At 31.1% G+C, this 19,382-nt stretch overlaps 1 protein-coding gene and 2 long non-coding RNA genes across 4 annotated transcripts; 2 read left to right on the top strand and 1 right to left on the bottom strand.

Annotated features, from left to right (window-relative positions):
• Nucleotides 1-68: 68 nt before the first annotated feature.
• On the top strand, nucleotides 69-7,569 carry LOC112212227. 2 transcript variants are annotated; one of them, XR_004461295.1, is made up of 3 exons: nucleotides 69-620; nucleotides 781-3,794; nucleotides 3,874-7,569. XR_004461295.1 is itself a non-coding variant. In XM_033319624.1 (2 exons), the coding sequence occupies exons 1-2, from the start codon at nucleotides 340-342 to the stop codon at nucleotides 3,725-3,727; spliced, it is 309 nt and encodes a 102-aa protein (XP_033175515.1). In that variant the 5' UTR covers nucleotides 70-339; the 3' UTR covers nucleotides 3,728-3,794. The 2 variants fall into 2 exon arrangements, 1 of the variants encoding a protein (XP_033175515.1); XM_033319624.1 differs by lacking the exon at nucleotides 3,874-7,569 and having other exon boundaries at nucleotides 70-620; nucleotides 3,700-3,794.
• A 1,999-nt stretch (nucleotides 7,570-9,568) lies between these two features.
• On the bottom strand, nucleotides 9,569-13,177 carry LOC117151425. The gene is made up of 2 exons (XR_004461337.1): nucleotides 11,449-13,177; nucleotides 9,569-10,772 (listed from the first exon to the last, which is right to left on the bottom strand). It is a non-coding gene; the product is annotated as an uncharacterized LOC117151425 (long non-coding RNA).
• Nucleotides 13,178-15,103: 1,926 nt separating this feature from the next.
• LOC112212443 lies at nucleotides 15,104-15,484 on the top strand. Its single transcript, XR_002946274.2, has 2 exons — nucleotides 15,104-15,235; nucleotides 15,302-15,484. It is a non-coding gene; the product is annotated as an uncharacterized LOC112212443 (long non-coding RNA).
• The last annotated feature ends 3,898 nt before the right edge of the window (nucleotides 15,485-19,382 follow it).

Genomic DNA, 19,382 nt, shown 5'->3' with positions numbered 1-19,382 from the left:
GAAGCTATTAATACATTAGTATAATTCCTCTAATATATTGAGTTGACAACTAAAGTACCAATACAAGTTTTATTTCTTTATAGAGAAACCATAATAACATATAAAAGTACCATATAAAAGTGTTTTGCTATAAAAAAATGCTTCCTAGGAAACTGTTCTAATACATTCCTAATATAGAAAAGTAATACAATTCTAATCAAATTCTAAAATCATCATTCTAAAATTAGATTTAGATTTATTATAACTTTAGCAATATAAATTACTTGAAATTCCGTTTCCACTTGTAATCATCCTCTATACACTATACTAACCAAAATTTATATTAAAGCTAACTACTAAATGTTACTTATTCCTAACCTCCCAAATTTCACTAGGTTGCGAGCAAATTTCAAGCGCCTTTTCCAAACGCGAAATATTCACGTCAGCTTGAACGAAACAGGATCGAGAGAAGTGAGAGGCGGCGTGCTTATAGTATGTATATGGTGGCGCGATCTTATGCAATCTCATGATAGGAATCATGGGTCAGTCACTTGGCCGGCTCATGGTGCTTCCATGCGTTATGATTCTCCAGCCAGGAAGAAAAACTGTCGTACGGCAGATAGCTTTTATCGAAGACATAGGTATGTCCTAATAACAGCTCGCAATTCTTTGAGTAGAACTTAATGAAAAGATATTAATAGAAGCGTTATATAACGGTATAACATCGTCTACTACAACTACCGCATTATTATAGTTAGTAGAATATCATTATTAAGTGTATGACTTTTCCCGTTTTGCCAGAAAACTAGCGTTTACGGATTCCACTATTGGCATAAATGATACATAATGGTAATAGTACAGTACATGATTGCTGATGGAAGAAAGATGATGGCAGTTGGAATTATAGAAATTAGAGTATGGCATATATTGCATGGATGAATATGGAATATGATTTGGAGAGGTTAAGATAACGAGAATGCGGGTGATTAGATCTGATGTTGATTAGTTAGTAAATTATATGATAAAGAAAGCGTATATAGTCTAAATAGGTTACTCTGTTATAATAATTCATATTACATATATATACATATGTATGTATGTATCCTTTTATTCTTATCATATCAAGGGATTAGATTTGATGTTGGTTGTTCAATTATTAAATTGAAATTGATATGATACGAATAGAGAAACGTATAGTAAATGTTTAATAAATTTTATCTATGGATTTTTTCAAAGTTTATTGATATAAACGTTTGCCTTTTGTTGAAATATGTATACGTTCTTCTGGTGTCCTGTGTACTTAGCTCAGAGTATTCAAGCAAAGTAATCTAATTACTGTATACATATTCTCTTTATCATATAAAAAGAAATAAAATATCTTAACTTTTTTGTGTTTTTTAAGAGGTTAGATTTAAATACATGAAAGACTCATTCTTCACAGAGGGAAAAAAGTCCTATTCCAATTTTAGAAAGTAACACAGAGAAAGATTTTGTGCTCGAAAGTTGTAAAGTATTGATTATCGATTGAATGGCGATTGAATTTTTCTTTATTTTTCCGCTTAGGACGATTTTCTTCAATTTGATTGAACTTTTAATAGAACAATCAGATATTAGAATGTATTACAATGATAAGATTCAAAAGTTAAGAGAACTGACATATTAATTAAATTATCACGGAATGTAGATTTGTAGATCTGAATGTAAATTTTGTGAGACGATTGTTGACTATATGGAGTTAGAGAATAGAAAGTGAATGTATTGACGAATAATGCTTCTATAGTAACTACCAGTGAGATTGATGTAAAATCGAATAACTAGAATTGCTGCTCAGCGAACGTCCTTGAAATTCATCCTCTCACTCCTACTTCTATAGAAAATTACATTCCTAACCTTCTCCATCAAACAAGCGTCATCTTAAACATATCAAGTTAAAATTTATGGTAAGCCAATCATTATAATTCCAATACTAAAAAAATTAACTCCAGCTAACTTCCAGGATTATTTCTATCGTATATCCTCGAAAAGTTTTGTCAGATATAAAAAAGAGGTAATAAATATCCTTTTAGAACTACAGAATGACGCAGAAGTTCCAAATATGTTTCATGATGCCCATAAAATTTTATCACAATTTTTCTCTTGTTACTTTCAATAGTCTCTTTTGAATAAAAGAAAATATATTAAAAATTATATACTTATAAAAAGGAAAAATCGTGATAAGAACTGCGTTACTTTTGCATTATCTTATACATCAAATATAATTCTCATCAAATTGAAATTGATAATCTACCCTTGAAAATTCCCTCTTATTAAAATATTCGAGATTAATTACTAATTGCAGTCTTATTGCAGTGTTACCAACCTATGTAACGCACGTTACAGATTACAAAATGTACGAGACAATGCAGAGAATGACATGTTATCTGGAGTTATTCAATAGAGAGGGCAGGTGTTTTCTACTGGTCGAACCGCTCAAGTACATGGGTACAAGTAGAATGGTTATGGGTGCTGTGTAATCATCAGCTCGCCGTGTATCCGGGCATTGAATTCGAGGATTCTCCCCGACCTCTTCAGATCCCCTCCTCATTGTACGCTGCTTTGGTTACTTGTCTTTCGCAAGATGAATGGCCAGGACCGTGTACATCCAATCACCAGGAAGAAACGATCAAACCTGTAATCGATTCTGTAGAGATAACACTTGATTTTGTAATCCTTTATTACGAGATAATTTTGTTTATTACATAAAGCTAGGTATCTAGGAAATTTCGGAGAACTAGTAATTCTGTGAAATTAATAGCTGATTTTTTAATTTTTACTACATGATATTTTTCTTTTTTATCATAGAAAAACTGGATGTCAATGAAACTTTAGAAATTTGAGTGATTGAAAATTTATTGATTTTGGAGAATTTAAGATCATAAAAGTAACAATTGATTTATCTTACAAATTGCCTTTATATTATAAAAGTAGGATACTTAAAAAATTCTTTAAATTTATGGCAATTTACAAATAAGATCGGCTTATGTTAGCATAAAATATCGATCTATAATATGGTTATAGCAGGCCAATTTACATACTTCTTTATTAAGGAGATCAATAAAATGGGGGATTTACGAGAGTTTTGAAACAAGGCATCGATAGCTACCTTGGTCCGTGATGTGGGACAGAACAGGAAGAAACGACAATGACGTCTATAGATGTGACGCCAATTCGTTTCTTGGCAATGTACGGAAACACATAATCTTGACTGTATCTAGTCTTTATAGCCGTTTGGTATAAACTCATTCCCATTTTATTGCATTTATGTCCTTACTATTGATTTGAAAATCAATCTTTTTCTTTATTTTAATAATTCTCTATATATACAAATAATTTCTATAATCTTAAATAAATGAAGAAATAATTATACAAATAGCTGAGAGTTCCTAAGGTTTTTGATGGCATATTCATGCGTAGGAAATCATTTGGTTTACATGTACAGACATTGAAACACAAGTACTTACGTATGTATATACGAGATACAGCAAGTACACGTACCTAATCGGATTTTTCTGCGTGGTACCGGTGAAAGGGAAAAGATACCAGCGCGGTGCGGTAGTCTGGCAGGCCTAGATACCCAAGATCTGTCTGTCCTCTCATTTGTATTCAGCAAAGTTCACGTTATTTTAAGATTTTCATCTTCCATAGAATGTTTGCTTTCCTTCTCATTTTGTTTATTTGTAGGTTACTACCATGGTACTACATGTTATAGCAAATTGTAAAATATCAATGAAGAGAAAGCTATAGTTATTCTTTGTTTATCTGTAATGGAGATCAAGGTACGTAGTTACAAGTGTTTACCAATTTATAAGACATAGATTACTGCTTTATTTATTTATTTAAAAAATTTATTTCTAGACAAAAACTTCCACCTAGTAATTGATCATTAAAGTTGTCAAAATACTATACAAACATAACATTGATACATAATAATTATTATTATGGTATATATGGGATATTATGGTAATACCATAATAATCAATATATAAATCAACATATAACAAAGAAGATTCTATAGAAAAGCAAATAAACATCGCCCCCAGGAAAAAGATAGAGCTACTCGATCTCAAACTCTTTACACACTCAAACAACGTAATATCGTAACAATTAAGTGACAATAAAGAAGATTAGATTCCATTGTTAAACGTCGTGTCTGGCAAAACATATGTACTACGTGACGAACTGATATTAGTCAAACGCACAAGAATTTAGAAAGTAACGGGTCACTTACGAGCCTCAATTACTCTCAACATCGAACGATACGTTTGCAAAACGTTTTAATATTTCAAAGTACCGAGGGAAGGTCTCAGCTTAGAAAGTATACGATTCTTATCTCACGGATGAATAATATTCCGACCAGGGAGCATCGATTCACCTGAGGGTGATAAAAGGAATCGTAAATTTCTCTTACTTTCACTCTCGTTCGTTTACATTGTTACGGATAATCGATCGAATGTAGTTTGCTGATTAGAATGGATTACCAGGTATCCTTGCGAGATTAACCTAACAATGATAAAGCTTCCCTTCGTCAGTTTGGATTTCATTCTTTATCTTTATTTTGTCTTCTTCGTCCATCCTTTGTTTCCATTTTATTGATTTTTAGATTATTTTTATCAAATTTCTTTTCCTTTTTATTTTTATTTATATTTTTTCTCCCGATATCTTTTATACTTTTTAGTATTTTTAGTTTCATTGCTATATCTCTCAATTTCTCTGTCAACTTTGTTTTCTTTTACTGTGTTCATTGTACTCGTTCCCTTCCTTTTGACTTTCTACGTATATCATATCTATATTATAGGGAATCGATTTCTTTTTCTTACATATAAAACAATTCACTAAACGCTGTTAACAGATCTTGCTCTTATGAAATTGCTGATGTTTCTAACCAACGACTCTAGTTATCTCTTTCTATCATTATACAATTTAATCTCTCCTAAGTTTTGCTACATCGAACTTAATTTTACTTTTTAATACATTTCCACAAATTCTAAATAAAAAAAGACAACCATATCTCATGTCCTTTATCAACCAGTTTTACTCTTTTCCCAGCGAGAGGGGCTGTCAATAAAACTCCTAATTAATGAACTTTGTAATCAACAAAAATAACCTGAAAGTCTATATCATTTTTCTTCATTATCTCCAACAAGCTTCTAGCGAAACCGAAAGCGAAAAGCTAGGATTAAAAGGAAAAAAGGAAGTCGTATCGTGCAAGCTAATTTTGGTGAACGTGTTTCCGCGATGGCACACGGAAACAACCTGAGGCAACCAGCCCATCAAACTAACCGCCTTTCTTCCTCCTGGTACTAGAAAGCTTCCATGGAATTACACAAAATTACAATCGGACGTCAAGCTTGGCCTTTTCTATTCCTATCCCATTCTTCGCCCGTATTGCGTTACATCTGGAGGATACACGAAGTCCTAGAAACGATGGATTACCATCATGAATCTAATTGATTGCGAAGACAATGGATTTTTCTATCTGTGACAACATTGCCTCCACTTTGGGGATCGTCGTAGGTGAAAGCGAGACAAATTCCTCCACTCCACTGTGCCCAGCCCCCTACTGCTCTTTCTCTGTAATTACTTTAATAATCCACCTTCATATCAACCTTATTTCCAATGTCCTAGGAACTCCTTTCCCTGGCCACACAGTTTAGGTTGTTTCTTAAGTTTGTCTGGACGATAGATGTGACATCATATTATTGATAAAATATAAGATTAAGTGCGAAATTGCAATTTTGTTTTACATTTTACTTAAGAAGTATAACTGTCAATACATAATCTTCAAAAGGAAAGGACATTTCCATGTTTCATTTTCTGCAGACATTCCCACGACAATATCCATCATCTTTTCATCCATTCATATTCTCTCAAACATTTCAAGTATTCCATCATTGTTCATTCAATTACGATTGCACCATAGAGACTCGTTTCTGCAAACACGTAACGCAACATGATCTTTTAAGAGTGATGACAATATTTTACAAATGGTGTTTGATGCTTTTCACAGAACTTCCATTTTCTATATTACTAACAACCTTGGTTGGAAGCCCCCAAAAAGAAAAAAAATACAATTTGCGACTACCTTAAGGAAACAATAAAATTACGGGTATCTACCGCTGGAAAAAGTTGTTATAAAAAAATGAAACGACCTGTTTATGTTCTTAATTAATAGTTGTATGTATCATTAAATTTTCCGTACTGTAATACCGTAGAATAGTTCCAGTAATTTTTGCGTCGTCCAATTTAATAGTTAATTAAATTCTTTGATCATTAAATTTGAATTTTTTAAGTGGTTGATTTTGAGAAAGAAAGATTTTGAAAAGTCAAGTTACTAATTACAAAAAGTTTAAGTTGAAATTCTTTTAAAATTAGGCTACAAATTCAAAAAGTTTGAAATGTAAATTTAAGAAATTTCTAGGTTTCCTCGTAGAGAATAATTTATAAGCAGAGAACTTGATGTCCGACCATGTGACCACAAGCAAACCTATTCTACTTTTCCCAACTGAATTCCTAGAGTTCCATTTCTAAATTCAAAAACAAATCATAAAATCATAAAATGTGAAAATAGTAAGAAATTGTGTAACAAGTTTTGTCAAAAATATTTTTAAGAAATTATATTTAAAAAATATATTATGTAATAAAACTTAGAAATATTGTATACATGTACACAGATAGCATTTGATATTACTCTACGTTCAAAAATTGCACGCTACTGTGCCACATTCCAATTAAACTGCACTAAAAGCTATATAACGAAGAGAGAGACGACGAGAATTGTTTAATTTAGGTAATAACGAAGTATAGCTGGAAAAGTTATGGCATGCAAGAATGTTAACCTCTTCAACTAAAATTACAGACTACTTCATTATTGTTTTCGTGATTACACTAACGTCGACGAACTCTACCGTTGAACTGCGCTGATTGCACTTGATTGTCTCGAATGAATATTATCTTCGTGTATCAACTCGTTTTAAACGATTAAAGTTTGAATTGACAACTATGTACCTTAAGTGAAGCGCGTTACACGCATTCATCGCCTTACCACGAACGGAAGCGGCAATTACGTTAATTAGCTTTCATGGTGCATTTTTAACGCGTGTTACAACGCCATCTTGGTAAAAAAAGGTCAGGTAAATCTGTCTTGCTTCTCTGGATAAAATACTACTCTTTAGAAAAAAATGTATAACTTAATTGCTTGATAATTATTTACGAAACGACTTAACTCTCTGAGGTTAATGATCTTGAGATACACTGTCAAGGTCACGGATAATTTTTTACATAACCATTACTAAAGCCTAATTTCAAAGATATGGAAAATATTTTGAAATAAGTTACATTTGGATCAAAAAATTAATATTATATTAATATGCGATCATTACATAGCATTATAATATGATGTTATGTTTGACCTCGATCAATGAATCGGTAAATCGTAAAGGATGAGATTGTAATTACCTTGTTCCAGATACTAATTGCTGTAATAAAATATTTCCATTTGCTTTATTTGACTTTAAAGATTGAGTTTCTATACATTATCGTTTTTTATTACCTCAGTGATTTGTTGTTTTCTATAAAAATGTGTAGTTGATATGGTTCAATTCTCTGAAGAATAAAAATGGAAAAAGCAGAATGAGTCATAGTGAAAGATACTTTCTAAAACTGATGCTTCCCAATTACAATGCACCATTAAAAATTTTCGTGTTGCCTTTAACTTATATGATTGGTTAGGAAGAACAAGATCTATCATATTTTAGAATCTCTGTTAACCTGAAAATAAAAAACTAGCATCGGAACTTCTTCCCTTAACTCATTTATTATCTAATAAAATACTTATTAACCAAAAAACGACATCGCAGGACAACAAAATATCTCTGCGAATAGGTATATAAAATTCACACAAATTGTTCAGCCTTAAAAAGTATTTTACGTAACCTGTGCAGTTCTCGAAGCCGCAAAAAACTTTCACCGCATTGAAACACGACCATAAGCACAAAAAAGGAGCATGACCAGGATCCATATTTACATATCTTCTGGATTTTTCAATTTTTCGAACATCTTAAATTTTGTCTTTGTAGGCGTATATTTATTTGTGTGTTAAATTATTAAAAAAAGGATGAGGTTCCTTTTTACTCTGCCATTTTCACGATTCGGATACACTGAACAGAATGAATTAGTTACCACCATCGTCGTATGTTGGTTCTGGAGATTCGTAGGCGTACAAATTGAATAGAGACAGGTAAGCAAAGAGCAGGGGAAAGAATCAGGAAGAGAGAAGATCGGCACGCGTACAAGGTGAGGTCAACGCGCCGCGCCGTGGATGAGCAATGAACTTGACCGGAAGTGGGTCAGGGACAGTCAGGGTAAACCTTCCTCGAGCTCGATAAGCATCCTTCGTAGCGCCGCGTCGCGATCCTTCTAGTATGACCAATGATTGAGTTTACGAATAGGTGACGAACTGAGTTTATGTAGTAATGAAGAACTGTACATCAGCCTGAAAGTGTTATGTGTTTTAATAAATATTTTCTAATGTGAAAATAGAAACTTCTATTGAAAATATCATAGGTATTCTATGAGATACGATATGAGATATGATAAAATAAGTGAACAAATAGTGGAAGTACTTAGGTATTAAAGAGGTTTAATCGGGCTACTGCTAGTGTTGCATAGTTAAGTTCTATTTATCATATATCCTTATAGTACATAGATTATTTAATCAATAACTGAAATTAATATTTACGTAAACAAGCTGAATTTAACGTAACTTCGTTGATATCTATTTTCACCATCTGTCCATTTAGTTTTGTGCGCGACTGTATCTTGATTATTTAGATGCATGAGATATTTGGATATAACACTTGCATATTTTAGATACTTCAACTATTAGTGACTAACATACAGTATATATTTAGTAACCTTGAGTACCTCAAATAATTTAGCTACTTTATCTAGATATGTGTTACGAAACAGTTTCAAATACCTCAAAAGCATCATGAATCTTTAATATTTAAGGTATAAAGTATTTGTTACCTCGACACGAATTATGGAGTTGTTCCATATAACGACATAGTAACAAATATTTAATCCATCTTCATTATTCATACATAAGAAACTTCTATATATACAATCCGTTCCTTAAAACAAAGTATCTTGCATAATTACAGTAGTGCAGTTTGCACGCAATAATCAAATATGTGATAGAATATAAGTAAAATCCATACAATTATTAATAAACACAACGTAGCCATAATCAGATTTCTTCGTATCATATTTTATCGGCAGATTATCCTACTCGAGCAACAGAAAACTTTTTGGAAATTTCAGTCAAGCTACAATAAAATGTAGGTTAGGTCATACAACACAATAATTTCTTTTCTGATGACTAGAGTATACAAATCTACTTTTATTGAATAACTAAGCTTTGAGGATAAATACTACATACTATAATACTAATATACATAACATATGTACTAGTTTATTATATCTCACATATTTATCTATAAAGAAACGTTTTTTCTTCATATGTACGTAGATTAATATTATAACTAGCAAAATTTTTGATAATATTAAAGTTTACTGTTATTGGTACAGGAACTTGATTATATATACTTATATGTTATCAACATATTGCTTTAATATTAATTAACTATGTATAACATATTTAGGTACACATTATAGGTTGGCAGTTCTAGCGTTACAACACAAACACACGCTCTAGCGTTCAAAATACAAAATACACACCCCGTGAGAAACTCAGACGGAATTTCAGCTACGATAAAGGTCAGTCGCGTAACAATGCTAAACTCTAACTTCCTTGTATGGAATCGATTCGACTGTTACACCCTTTCTCAACAAAATTTGCTTGCGTAACGAAATTCGTCTGATGTTCATCGAAAAGTGGATCACATAACGTGAAACCTTCGGCTTGGAATTTTAATTCGTATTGCGTCACGCGCTCGTTGCGCGTGTAATTGAAATATACGGGCAAATAACAATTACGGAAATGGAGAACAATAGTATGGACTAACGAAGAACTGTGAGATTTTACTACCGTTTGACCTTTTTTAATAGTTTGTATTCCTATTATTATTTTGTTATAGTAGCAGTACAGATATTTTAGTTATTTTTCAATTCTTTTATTGCCGTTCCTAATTGTTATTTACAACTCTTCACATCTATGCAATATATTTATAAGATTATTGGATGAAAATATAATCCTTTGGAATATAAAAGATATAGATTAAGGTCACATATATTTTCTTAAGGGGGAAGTATGGAAGATAAGAGAATTTGTTAGATCTCTAAATAGCCTTCTAATCTAAATATTCTAAGACGACTACTTAACCTAATTGTTGTAATTTTTCTTCAACAAAGAAAAGAAATCCAAGTAATGGTGAGCATTGTTAGGCAATTTGTTAGTATAGAAACTCGTTTTTACGAATGTTCTTTTTAAACACGATTAACGTATAATTTATTCTCGGTCTTGACGAAGCTGTAGGCAGAAGAAAACTGAACGGATTCTTGTCCAATTACCATTCCATTACATAGGGTTATCCTGTTTGCGGAAAGTTCGTTCTTCGCGAAGAATCTCGAGCATCTGATCGAGCTTTTATGATTTCTGTCGCAGGCTGATTCATGGTTTTCATTAAACTTTTGTTTGCGATGAGTTTCCAATATCTAGGATGATTTTTGCAAACGGACAACCCAATCAAAAGAGGATATTGTCTTTCTTTATCAAAAGATTAACTTTGATTTAACTAAAAATTCATAAAAAATCTATGAAAAATTTGTTTAGTAATAAATATATCATTGATAATAATAAAAAGAGCTAATAAAAATGTTATTATATATAAATGAAAATTGTATTTAAAAATATATGAATGAGAAAGATTTGAAAAAATGATTTTTGTAGTTAGGCGTGTTTGCTTACTTAAATACACAAATACTGGGATAGGTTACACTTAATAATAGATAAAAATTTCTCATGGGAAAGATCTTGACCCGTATAAGTCGACATTTCACGATACAGATAGTTACGAGATTAGACTTATATCTAGGAGTAAAATTGCATTGCCAATTGCACAATTCTTTTACATTCTTTTAGTATCTTTATAACACTATGTTGTAAATTATGAGAGATAGCGTTATTTATAAATATAGTATTTAATGTTACAATGTTACTATTGTTCAAAATTACTTGAATAGTTTAACTCTATTCAGAATAAAAAATATTTTTACGTATAAATATAAAATTAAAACGTAGCGTTTAATTAAAAACTAAATTTGAAATACAAATAAGAAATTAAATCTATCAAAACATTAATCTTGATAAAATAAAATACCATAAAATAAACGATCCTGTGATTACTTGAATCAGGTATCAAATAATATTTTGTTGAGCATAAATAGAAATTGCATTAAAGTTCTACACACGAGACTGTTACGGTGCATTCAAAACATAATTCATCGTTCCCTGAATGGCCTAATACACATGTAATAAAACATTCGCATGTCAGTCACGTTCCATGACATTGAATAATATTTGATTATACCGTGACAGATTCGTAAGCATATGATGACCATGTCATCGGCGCTTGTTGAATATTTAATGACATTGCATTATAATTTAACATATTACTGTTCAACATTGTAAATTTTGGAAACTTTCAAATTTCAATTGATTTCTCTTTTACAATTCTCTTATCGATATTACTATTTTATTTCCTTCCTTATAATTCCAAGTCTTCCTTTTGTTAACGAAAAATATCTCATTTAATTTCTACCACTAAAAAAATTCAAATTTTGAGATCCAAATTGAACGTATAGATTGAATTTTTAACGTTAGCTAATCAACTATTAACTAATTTGTAAAAAATGAGAAATAAAATTGATCTACAATCTTCAACGATGTTAGATAGCGTGAACAATGCTGTGAAAATTACAACATAAAATTACCTTATAATCACTCTTTCAAAAGAATGATACCATCATTTTATGTTTCATTTCACTTTACATCAATTTATCAAAAAGAAACAATTCACTATAAGCTACATTAATGAGGAGTAGATGAAAAATAAGTTATTCGTGGAAACCTATCACCTTGATGCTATTTTTCATTTTGCCTTCCATCAATTTCTGGGAACGAGCTTCCTTCGTTGAAATTTCACACTCATAAATCCTAATCAAGAGAACGTTAAAAGACTGCTTTATAAAAATCCAATAGTACAAAGGAACTCTACAGAACTAAACACTAACGACTTTCTCATATCACCAATGTGCTATCTCTGTTGCAACTTAGTGGTGGCCACTAATTCGCCTTATCTGGCCTTCCAGCTCGTTGTTACCGAAACGTCAATCGGATCGAGGTCACGGCCAGTGGAGAAAGTTTTCTAATCACTTCCGTGGAATGGTCCTCGAATGAGTTCGTCCGCTGAAACGTGTAAAAATATCTATGGTTCTGTTCTCGTGTGTTTATCCATACGTATGTATAAAGATAAATAAGAATCGGTGCAATGGAATCTTACTTTCACATTCACATTTCTGTTGAATCAAACCCACTTCTCTTTGTAGAGGTTATGGGAATCATAAGAACTCTCCAATCTCTTCAATCCTAGCAATGCATGAGCAATCGAATAGCAAAGTACCCAATTTTTATATTTATTTTAACAATTTTTGTATTTCATACAAAATATCACACGACCTCTTTGGATACCGTATTAATTTTAATTTTTTTTCACAGTATATTAATATATACAAAAATGTCCAATATTAAAGCTTCAGATTTATTGCTAGTTACACACTTATTGAGTAATCGCCAATTTGGCTGCCTACAAGTTGAGGTTAATGGGTTAAAAGGGTATAAGGATCAAAAGTGTCTTTCTTGATATCGGAAATTTCGGGCAGATGTTCCTAAAAAATAGGAAAATTTATTGGAAACAGAAAACTTCTGTATAGAGAGAAAGTGGTAATAGGATTAAATAATAATTCTTAATTGAAATGAATTAAATTTGAGACTTACTTTGATGCAAAGTAAAATTCCATGATAAGGTTGTGTAATGAGAATTTTTATGAGACTGTTAATATTTTATTAATTAAACTGACACAGAATGTGTTTGTTAATTATTAGGAATTAGCATTGGCCATTAATTGATAAAAAAGTTGATTTCTCCTACAACTGACAATTTATAAAGTTATTAAAGTTATAAAGTTATTATTATGAATAAATAAAAGAAGTTTCCATATGAATTCACTATTATACATTTGCACGCAGATGAAGCTCCAAAAATCACTTTCTATACAAATATGAAGTACATATGTATAGCAAAAATGATATGGTATACTAAACATAAAAAAGAAGATCAAAGAACAAAAGGACTGTTGCATACTTACATTCAACTTAATATTAAATTTCCTCCACTTTAATATTATATTTACCTATTATAAAAAAAATCTTTATCCAAAATTGTTGTCCATTAATTGATAATAATATTATCAATCTTTTCCTGACAATTTACTCTCTACTATACTGCAATAATTCTCTGGTATCAAATATTCTCTATAGAAGTTACAAAAAATCAAAGTAATCGACCAGCTCGCAGGAACAGAATTACAAGAATGCGACTAGACGAGACAGACGTGTTACTGGAGAGCAAACAATTTAGAAAATCACGATTACCAGGTCAGGAGGAATGATGGAAAGAGATAGAGAACGATTTGTCACGACGTATCCGTTGAATCCGGCTCGTGGAATCGTGAAAACTGGACGTACTCATAACTTTCTATTGGTATATGAAAATTTCAGCGGGGCGAACATGGCCACCAGGCCCACAGCATAAAAAAAAAGCGAATTCAGGTTCTCACAAGTTGCAAAATATCTCTTCCTGTCGTGAAAGTTTCTTTCTATCCATGATCCACTGCTTGTTTAAAATACTGTTACGGTGACAAAATGTGACATTTGTCTTTTTCGCTTTATTATCGTTTTATTCACTTAGAAATTGAACGTATAGGTGGAAAAGTTACTATATAATTTAGTTGATATATGAAAATTATGATGTATACCTGTTATGTGATTTTTTGGATGGTGGAATTGGTTTCAAAGTGTCTGGTTAGAGGAAAAGTGGTTGTTGGCAGCTATACAATATGTTTTGACTTTTTTGATGATGATGACACTGCAAAAATTTTTTTGTAGTACGTTTTTCATGTTCTTTATCCTCCTTTTATTTAATGTAATATTCTTAACCTATGTTTTCTAGCTAAAATAATACTCTTCAATAAATTGAAGAAATATCTTTATACAAAAATCATGTTCCAATACATAAATCAATTTATTATAAGACTTTTATATTGGAAAGAAAAAAGAAGTACTTAAATTAATAACAGAAATTAGAGATTTTTTTATTTTCTTATTTCAAATTAGAAGTAAGAAAATATGTACATATTAATGCAGAATATGGTATTTCATTAAATAAATTAATTTATCATAGGAATTAAATTCCACCTATCCTAGTCATTTAATACTTTCCGAGGAGAAATATCTGTACTTAGACAGCTGGATCGATGCTTCCTCAATGAGATCCAAATCACCGAGTCAATCTCGACCTCGACTTTCACCCTCGCGCAAGGTCTAGGACACTCAGGTAACACGGATCTTCTTCCTATGAATGAAGAATCCTTCGTGGTCATCAAGAAACTGGTTTGAAATGTGTCTTTAAAGTTTCTTAAATAATAGCCGCTTCCTCAATGTCAAGAGAGGCATTAAGAAATTGAGATATTCTTACAAGTAACTATTCTTATTATTTTGTTACAAAATAAATATTTCAATATTTTAGCATAGAAATTATAAAAGCACTTGAATCAATTAAGTAAGTATTTCTATAAGATAATCTTTTTAATAAAAAAAACAACTGTAATAGATATAAAGTATCATTTCTTTTGAAAATATAATTAATACATTAATAATTACTGCTGAAATAATTAATAAGTACTGTAATGATCTATTTATATATATATTGCTATTTTCCTCTACAAATCTAAAGGAGTTTTTCCTTTTTAATAGTGACAGCCTGCTTATTCTTTTCAGTTGTATTAACAAAAAACCAACAAATTGGGTCAAATCCTGTTAGTTTTATACTCGGACGATCGTAACAAAGGAAATTGTGTTAGCGGAGTGCGTCATACTGTACCGAAGGAATTCTCGAAGAGAGGGACGAAAAATGGAAATGTGAGTCAGCATCCTATGGGTCTTATACTCACAACTTCAGTTATAGTTTCACTTTCGCCATTCCAGATGCCGTTCTTTACTGGCGACTCAACGAACCGGCTTATCGCATATTTGTATATACCAAAAATTGCTCAAATTAGCATAAAAAGAAATGTAGTTCTCTCAATGGCATGTCGGTAGAGAAATGATAGATGTAATTGAAAAATAACTTTCCAAAAAATGTTCTATTGTATTTTTGAAATTTACTTACAAGATCAAAGAAAAGAGATTGTGATTTGTAAGGGAAATATATTGAAAAATCGTTTTATCTGATGTTGTCATGCTTTTTCTCTTTCTTTTTTTGCTCTTATTTTGTAAAGGATACAAATTTCAGTGTTGAATATAAAAATTGTATTCTTGAGAAATTGAAAATTGTATTTTTCAGTAGATATCTTCCTGGAAAATGAACGAAAATGGTATTGGATATTAAAAGCTTTCTTTATTTTTAATTTTATGAATATAATAATGAATCTTATCACCTTTTGTCGTAAGTACATTTTTGTCGGGAACACTGAGAATGCTGACCAAGTTCCAGAATTCGATCTAAATAACAGTCATATATGTATATGCATGTTTGTATATATATAATTTAATACAATAATATATTAATGATTATATCTATACATTTTATCGCTTTGTCTTTATCCTTGTCTCTTCCAGTTTTCACTCTTTTTTGTCTGTTTTTCTAATTTATTTTTGTACGATCGAGATCAACCGATCTGGACTTGGTCCGAACCTTCTTTGCTTCACACGTGACTTCAATTTCGATTAATTATCGACTAATTATCTTAAATTTAATGTTCATTTGTCCTATCGAACAGACCTGTGCGGAGCATTGTCGATCGATCTGCCATCTGGATCACTATCATTTCATCGTTCAACTACGATAAAAGCAAACAAAATCGAATTGAATTGAAACATCTAGAAACTTGTAATTTATAATTTATATTTACATTTGTATAATTTGTATTTGAAGAATCGGAAAATTTGTAGCGAAAGTTAAGAAAGATTTAGTTCATTAACGAATTTTCGATATTTCTCTTTAATTCACTTTAGTATCCAACTAAGAATGATATTTGTTCGAATAATATTTATTCGTTTTATTATTTGAAAGAAATACATAATCAGACTATGTATATTTATGCAAATTCACATTTTTACGAATATAATTAAGAAACTGCGATTTGAATAAGAAATTGTTTTATCTATTAAATATTGTAGAGGATACTATACTTTGGACATTTTATATATTGCTGTTGCATTTCCAAATTTTCCATAAATGCATAAAAATCTATACTCTATTTATAATAAAAGCACTACGAACTTTTTCAACGACCAATAAAATGCAGTTTTAGGAATAGAAAACACTCATCCAGAGGACAGAATTCGGGAAAAATATACGCGCCCTCGTGTGATTTTATGGAAATCAAATTCGTCCTGCCCTTCCTCTCTTTCTTTCTCTCTCTTTCTCTCTCTCTCTCTCTCTCTCTCTGTATTTCGGCCTTGCTTTCCTCTTAACGGCTAAGACACTTTAATGAAGATTCATATAACACGAAGAAACTGGAGCATGCAAACTTGAAAGTGCGTGCACGAGATAATAATGAATATACGCGTGAATGTATGACCGCTCGTATCTTTTTACGTTTCCCTGTTTGCGCTTGAACAACTGTGTTCCGAAAGAAATGGCTCAAATTACAAGAGCAGACGTAGAAAACTATTTTCCTTCTCTGACGGTGAGATGCTTATACGGAGGAAAATGTCTCTTTTAAAATTGAGAAAGCAATGTTTTTGAAACATCTTATACACCTTGGAAGTACAAAATTGGAAGAGTAGAAAAACCACGGTGTAGAACGCGAATAGTTTCTCTTGAAGCGTCGATCGATACTCACACTATCTTCAGAAACTGTAATTTAATTATTAATTTGTAATTATCTAGCTTTTGGATGATTTAAATCGCATGTTGTAATTGTAAATTAATTTTAGGTTATGGAACTTAATAATTGAACGAATAAATATGACTATGAAGACAATACAAATATATGTAGTCCAATATTGTAGTCCAACATTAATTGTTCCTAACCTTTACTGTTTTGAGTATTTTATTGCTTATGGTCACAACGATTATCGTTGGTAATTATATTTACTATTGTTAAGAGTGCTTTGTATATTCTTTTGATATTTAGCAACCGACGCTTCAATAAGATTAAAAGTTACCAAATGCGTGAAAAATGAAATTGCATGAGCACACTACTCATTATAATCTTTTTAAAAAGAATACAATGAATTGTTATCCACATCATTGTTTATCTGTTACTTAAATTTATCTTTTACCTAAATACAAAGCATTTTAACAAAATTTACCAAGAGAATATATTCTCACAATTTCATGGAAAACATAAATGGAAAAGTGAATCCACGTACCCACACAATTTCAATACAAGGAATGTCGTATGGAATGACTATAGAAAACATACCAACTTATCAGCTATGTGATTTAAAATCCCGAAAATCAACACCAATAAATTCAATAATCAACTCATACTTCTGATTGTCCGTCTTATAATAAAACGAAGCTAACCTAAGATCTATAAAAAAGAAAAGTTTCTGTTTAGCTATAGTCACGAAATTTTAAATCACACGCTCTACATCTCTCGACCTAAACACAATGAAATTGATTTGCAATATCACAAGTTTTTCACTTACGAAGAAAGTTCGTTGATTAGATTCTACATGATAGAAAGAATCGCCTAATTTTCCCTCGTTTTTCGTATGTATCTCACGTTCACGTGTAAGTGTTCAGTGTGTTCTGTATTATACGTTTTGTCCCTCGACTCAGGCCCAAAATCGGCGATAAACGTTACTATGCACTGCTGACCATAGGTATGTACATATTTAAGACACTTAGTTATACTGCTGAATTCAAAGAAAGTCCTGTGGAAGAAATACTAGCCTGATTGGTTGTTAGCAGACCCAACACAATCGTAAAGTTAAGCAGGCGTATTACCCGAAAGTGTCACATATATAAGCAAAAGAATGTAGGAACGCGTGACAGTGAACGATAAATAGTAGTACCTCCTCTGTCGACCCATAAGATTTTATTAAATAATTCAAATAAGTTTTATTTCACTTAGTTTTTTACTTTATAAAACATAGGTAACGCGAGTGAAATAACACATTTGTAACAAAAATAAAAGCAGTGAAATGCGTCTAACTAAGTATCAAGAGTTGTCCTAATACTTATGGCCGATATTACTTACATTTGAACCCTTTGAAGCGCGAACTACTTCCGGCTATAGTCTGGTTTCTTTAATTCCCTACCAAGATAAAATACGGAAGATGGGGATAGAATTACGCTAACGGAACTTTCAGTCATGATTTCAATTACGATTCCTTTACGATTCGTCAATTTCACAGTTGACCGATCATGTTATTTAACGACGATTTAGCTAGGATAATTTTAGTATCTTCTATTTAATTTTAATAACCTAAGAACTAATTCTAGTTCTAGTAATTTTTATAATTTCTTTCGATATTTCGAATATAAATATGTAAATATGCGTATAGGATATTAAAATTATGTAGGTTCATAAATTTAAATGTTAAAAAATATTCTGTGTGTCTACATGAATTAATTGTTTAAAATAATTTCAGTCTGTTAGTAACTTCTTTTTTGATCATTTGAAATTGTCATCTTAACACAAACTGCATTTTAAAAGACTGAACTAGCCGCCATAATAAATTTGTTTTATACAGTTAGGTTAGAATTGCAGATTTATAAATTCAACAATATAATTGTATCTCTGTATCCTTATAAATATACAAAAAATAAAATATGTATAATTGAATATATAAAAATATTGTACAAATGTATTAAAAAGGAGATAAAAATTTCGAATGAAATATAAAAAATATTTATAACGCTTCAAAGGGTCAAATATGAGTGAAAATGTACTCGAAGGATACAATTTTCTTTTACAACACTTGTCGTTTTACTGACATCATGAACCTCACGATCATGCGAATACAAGAAACAGCGAGAAAGATGATAACGAAAGACTTGGGAAAAAATGGCGATGCCGCGATGTTCCGAGTTAGAAAAGCGAAAAAA

Source organism: Bombus impatiens, unplaced genomic scaffold (genome assembly GCF_000188095.3).
Source record: "Bombus impatiens unplaced genomic scaffold, BIMP_2.2 scf_0019, whole genome shotgun sequence".
In the NCBI taxonomy this organism is placed as follows: Eukaryota; Metazoa; Arthropoda; class Insecta; order Hymenoptera; family Apidae; genus Bombus; species Bombus impatiens.
The sequence above is the reverse complement of the archived record's forward strand: the minus strand, read 5'-3'. Positions and strand labels throughout refer to the sequence as shown.